The following is a 5,542-nucleotide window of genomic DNA, read 5'->3' as shown; positions in this document are numbered from 1 at the left end:
AACACATCATGGAGTGGGAGCAACGCCCTCGACGTGACTGGGTGAACTGGTGTCACTGGGTGACCTGGTGTCACCCACAGAAAGAGAGTACACCATTGGCAATGGACCACGGCTCCGTGAGGACATGCCTGGAGCTCCAGCAGAGAACAAAGAGAATTTGTCATTGTACCCGGCTGAGGGTCCCCAGGTACCGGAGAAGTGTCAAGGGTCCGTCTCCACCACTGAGGCAGAGCAACAGACGGAATAGTTCAGCTTCAGACCTCCTGCACATACAGACCGAGCGGTGTTTATTCATGCTATATAAATACACGTGTGTTTTGTATTGGCATATATAGAGTTGCATAAAAGTCAAACCAGAAAGTTCTGCAAGGTTTTGTTTAATACTCTTAGGTGGAAGCTTGAAGGCTTAGGTTGAGCACGTCATTGTTTTCAACAAAAATAAAGCCAATAAAAATAAACTACATGTCCCTTTTTCTGTTCCTTAGCATTTTATAAAGAATTTTCAGTAGACCGATAAATATTCAGTGCAAAGCACATGCTTAGTTAAAATCCTAGACATGGATAAAATATATGGAAAAAAACCCCACAGACCTTGCACACGCTGTCTGCATGCTCAGAGGGATATAAAAAGAGGGGAAAGTGTTTCTCTTACAGCGTTATTTTGGTTTTGGTTTAAGAAACGTAGATGCTTTCTCCCAAAATAACAGTACTTACAAGGTTGTATCATTGGCTTAAAAAAGGAAAAGAAAAAAAAAGTTGCAGTGATGGGAACAAAGAGTCTACATCCCTTAAAACTAAATATTTCCATACTCATCATGAAGACTGCAGCAAGTTTATACTCATGATCTGACACTTCTTGTGTCGAGGGCAAATCCAATGCTTCGTGTATGACAAAGGAGCATCCAAGAACAAACAAACAACGGAAATCCCAACCAAAAATAATTACAATTTATGGGACAGCAGGAAATTATTTTTTTCCAGCATAAAACCTACAGTATTCCTTCCCTTTCACACCACCCACTGAAGTTTGCCCAGGTTCTCCACAAGATACCACCACTTCATAACAAGTTATTTTCCCCATGAACAGGACAGGCCAGAAGACCTGAATTCCCTCTAACTGGTAACAGTAGATGTCTCCTTCCCGCAAAGGAGACAGTGATTCAACAGATGGAACCTTAGAAAATAAAATTTAAATGTAAAAGGGAATGTTTCTGCCCACGGCTAGGAACTGAAATGCGAGAAGTACAATTCAGAAAGAGAGTTAATGATTTTGTGTCATTTCAGCCTGAAAGTACGGCGTACAAATGGGGATTATTACAGGAGCATCCATAAGATGGTCACTGCGGAGGCAATACTGAAGGCTGCTTTGTCAACCCCAGTCATTGCGCTCTCGTTGCACAAGTCGTGTTGGCAGCAAAAGAATTCAAAATTATCCAACTGGTAGAATTCAGCGATATCGTTCATACTGCACTGGGATGCCTTCCAGCAGGAGGAAGTTCTCAATTTACCTAGAAAAAAAATAAATTAAATGGATTAAGAGAATATTGAAAGCAATACCATTTTTGGTAGAGAGAGAGAGAGCAGGTCAAGAAAGATTTCTAGCCCAAGCTCACCAGTGCTCCCAATTCAGTCCCAGTGACCCACTGGGAGATACAGGGTGGAATCACAAAATGGTTTGGGTTGGAAAGGACCTTAAAGATCAGTGAGTTCCAACCCACCCTGCCTCCCTCATTCCCCCAGACACCAAACATCTCATCTTCCACCCTCCCTAGCGGGACACTCCCGACTCTGCCAAGGGCCAACCGCCGCAGGCTGCGCGCTGGAGCGCCTACGGTTTGTGTTCAGCAAGGTTCAGGCTCAGGGGAAACAGCAAAAGGGAAAATTCCTTTTAAAATTCGCAGCTTTCCTTCCTCCATGCCAAGTCATGAGCTTTAGCAGGGACCACCCTGAGGAACAGAGCAGCCCCATCCCATCCTGGTTCCCAGGAGACTATTTCAGTCGACTCGGTGCTTCTGGTTTTCCAATGAAACTCCTGCCACTTGTAGTAAAAGAGTTATTTAAAACCTTATGTAACAACTAGAGCAGTACCTCTATGCCCTGAATATCCCTGACCATCTTCCCGAGATGCAGGTGACTTCACCCTCTATTTAACAGCGTCAATTCGTAAAGGACTGAGTCTTCACCTGCAGGTTTATTTTCAGGGTTACACATGCTTTATCTCTTTTTAAAGCGTAACAAGTTCAGGGCAAAAGTTTTGTATTTGAAAGTCATTGCTACTTGTTCCCAGCTCCCTTAGGTGGCGAGGTTTTTGTTGTTTATTTTTATTTTTGGGGTTTTTTTGTTTTGGTTTGGGTTTTTTGGGGTTTTTGGTGTTTTTTTGTTGGTTTTTTTTTTTTTTAATCTGGATATATAGATATCTGTATATGCTTGTACAAGCACAAATCAGCCATCCAAATCCTCATTATCTTTATCAGTTGCTTGGAAGCCAAAATACATCAATTTACTATAAGCACGACCTTCAAGAGTATCCGCACCCTTCCTTTGAGCGAGGCTAGAACATGCAGGCTAAGGCCAGATGAGAAGCACCCAGGCAACGCAGCCTGATCGAACCGCGTTTGTCTGAGGTCCGTGGGACAGGATACCCACCAAATTTCATCTGCAGGCAAGTATCTTCAGACGCTAAGCAAGTGCTGTTGGTCTTGCACAAGGAAGGGCTGTTCTCGCAGTGGTAACACCTGAGGGCATAACCTGAGGAGACAGGGTTTGCGTTCACTGAATTATAAAGCGTGGGAACGGTAGCAGCATTAAAAAGGAAAAAAAAAAAAAAAAAAAACAAAAAAACCGAACCACTGTCTGCATCTAATGGTCACACGGTCACAAAGCATATGCCTGGTTGTTAGACTCATGCTAAAAATCTACAATCCTTGAGACCGGCTATTTGGAAAGGAAGGTTTTGAAGCCCACACTTAAGTCATTTTAAAAGCACTTACCTTTATGACCCTGCAGAATAATACATTAAATGTTTGCTTCTTTCATCTGCTCTTCAAGATTGCCTTTCCCAGAAGGACAGACAAGAAGAGACGCTTTCAGCAGAATTTTCTTCCCTCTCTTTCGTATTTCATCTCACTTCGCTCTCGTGCTACCCACCGAGTTCCCAATTCACCCAACAGGAACCCAGCCTTCAGCAGCAAACCACAACAGTCGGCTGCCACACGAAGCAGCAGCATCTCCAGCATCTGACCAAAGAAACTAAACCCTCCTTCAAGACTTACGTCATTCCCCAAAGCGGTATTCAATAACGCAAGCCTTATTCGTTATTTTTCCTTCTCTGACATTTTTTCCATGATTTCCTCAGCCCCTGTTGTAACATCCCATCAGGAAAGTGCCTCCCTTGTACTCACCAGAGCTACAGAAAGCCACCAGGACCATGCAGGCGGTCAGCAGGATGCGGTTCATCTTGGGCGTGCTTCTTCCCTAACGGGGAGGCACAAACAGACGTCACAGGTGGGTTCTATCTAAACAGCACAAATATCTGAATCCATGAAACTAGCAAAATACATGGTGAGAATCGAGGTCTCGAAACTTGATTCAGGGCAGAACTGAAGGCATGGGACAAGTGAAAAAGAGGAGAGAAAAATAACTTAGCACTTGCTGAGGACGGATTTTTATTCTGAGAAGAGGGGCTTTATTCTGAGAACTGAGATTTTATTCTAAGAACTGAGATTTGAGCCCCAACAGGCTGTAGACCGCTCTCTCCCCTCTGATTACACCTTTCAACAGGTCTCCCTGTTTCTCACAGCTACAAACATCTCCCCAAAGAGAGAGGCCATTCAGGTCTCAAATTCTTTTTCTTTTTTTTTTTTTTATTTTTTTTATTTATTCCCCAACAACCCTGGAGCCAGACTGCGCTCCTTTCTTCTCTCTCACAGGGTTACAAAAGATTTCTCTGCACTAAAGGGGCTTTTCCCCTCCTCTCCAAGGTGTCACCACGCAATAACCCCCCCGAGTGCCCGCAGCGATGGCTCCAGCCCCCCCGTAATCCATAGAGATAGGAATGCCAGGATTTTTTTTTTTTTTTTTACCGTAAGCAACTCCAAAGCAGGTTTTATTAGCCAGACTTCTGCCCAGAGAGTCTGAACTCCAAACAATGACATCTACTACGAAAAAATCCCTGCTATTGCAGAGTGGGCTGTTCAGAGCAGGTAGGAAGCAGAGACAGGGGCAGAGAGGGAGAGAAGGACCCTTCTCGTGCCAGGAGGGCAGGATTGCACGTTTGTCTTCAAAGCCCAAGTGGGATGAGAAGTGCCAAAGAATTAAAGGCATTCCGATAAGAAGTTTCACCTGCGATAAGAGGGCAGTGGAACAGTCGCATTGCTGCTCCTGACCCTGTGAACGCTGCTCGAAGCTACCTGCAGCTAAGGGTCTAGCGTGCAGACCATAATGACGTTGGGATGGAGGTTTTTTCCTCCCAGAAGACTGACTGTGGACTTAAAAAGATGGTTTCAAAGTAAAAGAATACTGAAATCCTTCTCAGCTTTAAGTCTAGTTAATTTTTCTACTGGAAAAAAAAAAAAAAAAAAACCAACAAACCACACCCCAAAAAGCTCACTATTTTTTTCCTGTCTGTAGGACCTACCATTGAGCAGGAAAACTAAGAGAAACAAAAACCGTAAAGTGCAGGATGAGATGATTTTCTGGGCGGAACAACTTTGTAAGAAGCTTTCCAAGACGAGAGGCTCATCCCGCAGCGATGTGAATCTGCAGGCGTGCCGTTAGTCTGGCGGTTAGAACCAGCGCCGTTCCAGACGGCAACAAGCCTCTCCCTTGGAACCTCTCCATCTTTCAGGAGCCATCAGTCACCCAACGGCGTCAGCAAACAGTTTTGCCTTTTTGGCAAAAACCAAATAATGACCAGAATAAATATAAGGCAGATTAATAAAAATCACCATAGCCAGCATAATAGCTGTGACAGTAGTCATTCAACCAATCTATTTTTGTGAAAATGAGTAATTTTTTTTTTCTGTACTCCAGAACTACAAAGAGATGAGACAGCAGGAAAATTTTAGCTTAAAATATATATATATATACAGCAATTCACAACATGGCTTAAAAGAAACAAAGCAGAAAAGCTGTCCTAAAATGAATTTTGTAAATCGTTGTTTTAACTCAAGCATCCGACCAACCTCAGTAAGAAGAAACAGTGATTGCAATGGGAAGCAAGGCTCATTGCCTTGGCTGGGAAGCAGAAGAATTTCTCCGCAGTCCCACCTGGCAACGAGCGCACGTACAACACCAGGCTGCTCCTTCACCATAACCTCAGAGCAGAAACACGCAAGAAAAGGGGAACCAAGCCTGGGAGCCCCGTTCCTGGGGGGACCAGGGCATTTCAGCAGCGGCTCGGGTTTGCACGAGAGGCACCTTGGAGCCACCAACCACCCCGCACATGCAACCTGGCCCCCTCCCAGATGGTTTTTCTTTTTTGTTGTGTTTTTGGTGATTCTTTTGTGGGGGTTTTTTTGTTGGTTTTAGGTGTAGTTTTTTT

The 5,542-nt window shown here is 44.1% G+C and overlaps 1 protein-coding gene across 1 annotated transcript; it reads right to left on the bottom strand.

The window, feature by feature from the left end:
• Positions 1-1,314: 1,314 nt before the first annotated feature.
• On the bottom strand, positions 1,315-3,456 carry CD59 (CD59 molecule, complement regulatory protein). Its single transcript, XM_010080144.1, has 3 exons — positions 3,402-3,456; positions 2,647-2,748; positions 1,315-1,508 (listed from the first exon to the last, which is right to left on the bottom strand). The coding sequence occupies exons 1-3, from the start codon at positions 3,454-3,456 to the stop codon at positions 1,315-1,317; spliced, it is 351 nt and encodes a 116-aa protein (XP_010078446.1).
• Between the last annotated feature and the right edge of the window lie 2,086 nt (positions 3,457-5,542).

Source organism: Pterocles gutturalis, unplaced genomic scaffold (assembly GCF_000699245.1).
Source record: "Pterocles gutturalis isolate BGI_N339 unplaced genomic scaffold, ASM69924v1 scaffold2014, whole genome shotgun sequence".
In the NCBI taxonomy this organism is placed as follows: domain Eukaryota; kingdom Metazoa; phylum Chordata; class Aves; order Pterocliformes; family Pteroclidae; genus Pterocles; species Pterocles gutturalis.
The sequence above is the reverse complement of the archived record's forward strand: the minus strand, read 5'-3'. Positions and strand labels throughout refer to the sequence as shown.

Bases quoted from the DNA above. Each gene is read 5' to 3' on its own strand.
- CD59 (XM_010080144.1), bottom strand. From the start codon at position 3,456: ATGAACCGCATCCTGCTGACCGCCTGCATGGTCCTGGTGGCTTTCTGT. The intron at 2,749-3,401 runs GTGAGTACAAGG...CTGTCTCCTCAG, and splicing joins GGTGGCTTTCTGTAGCTCTG to GTTATGCCCTCAGGTGTTAC. The intron at 1,509-2,646 runs GTGGGTATCCTG...TTTTTTTTCTAG, and splicing joins TTGCCTGCAGATGAAATTTG to GTAAATTGAGAACTTCCTCC.